Raw genomic sequence first — 263 nt, forward strand, 5'->3', positions numbered from 1 at the left:
ATCAGCGGGTGCTAGGGGAGGAGAAGATGCTGGGCAGCAACCGGAAAGGGGCGACGAGTCCTGCGTCCAAAAAGTCCTCACCAGAGACCGGCAAGGTGAGAGACGGGGCAGCACATCCCAGAGACATGGGACGGGGTTTGCTGGCCGCTCGGGGTGCTTTGAGGGCTTCATTCCTTGGTTTTCCTGCGGTTGGAGGCTCCCAGTGCACAGCTGGTCCCCCCAAGGGCTCGCACCCAGCCATGGCCGCATGTCCCGCCCGCAGG

General features: G+C 64.3%; 1 protein-coding gene across 1 annotated transcript in view; it reads left to right on the forward strand.

The window, feature by feature from the left end:
* The window catches only part of LOC104492573 (nucleolar transcription factor 1-like), a gene marked incomplete at both ends in the record, with an annotated part of 9838 nt that overhangs the window by 6063 nt on the left and 3512 nt on the right, over positions 1–263 (forward strand). The window contains 1 exon segment of the mRNA XM_010135151.1: positions 3–95. Within this exon segment, the coding sequence (XP_010133453.1) occupies positions 3–95 (93 nt within the window).

This window comes from Buceros rhinoceros, unplaced genomic scaffold (assembly GCF_000710305.1).
Source record: "Buceros rhinoceros silvestris isolate BGI_N320 unplaced genomic scaffold, ASM71030v1 scaffold22524, whole genome shotgun sequence".
In the NCBI taxonomy this organism is placed as follows: Eukaryota; Metazoa; Chordata; class Aves; order Bucerotiformes; family Bucerotidae; genus Buceros; species Buceros rhinoceros.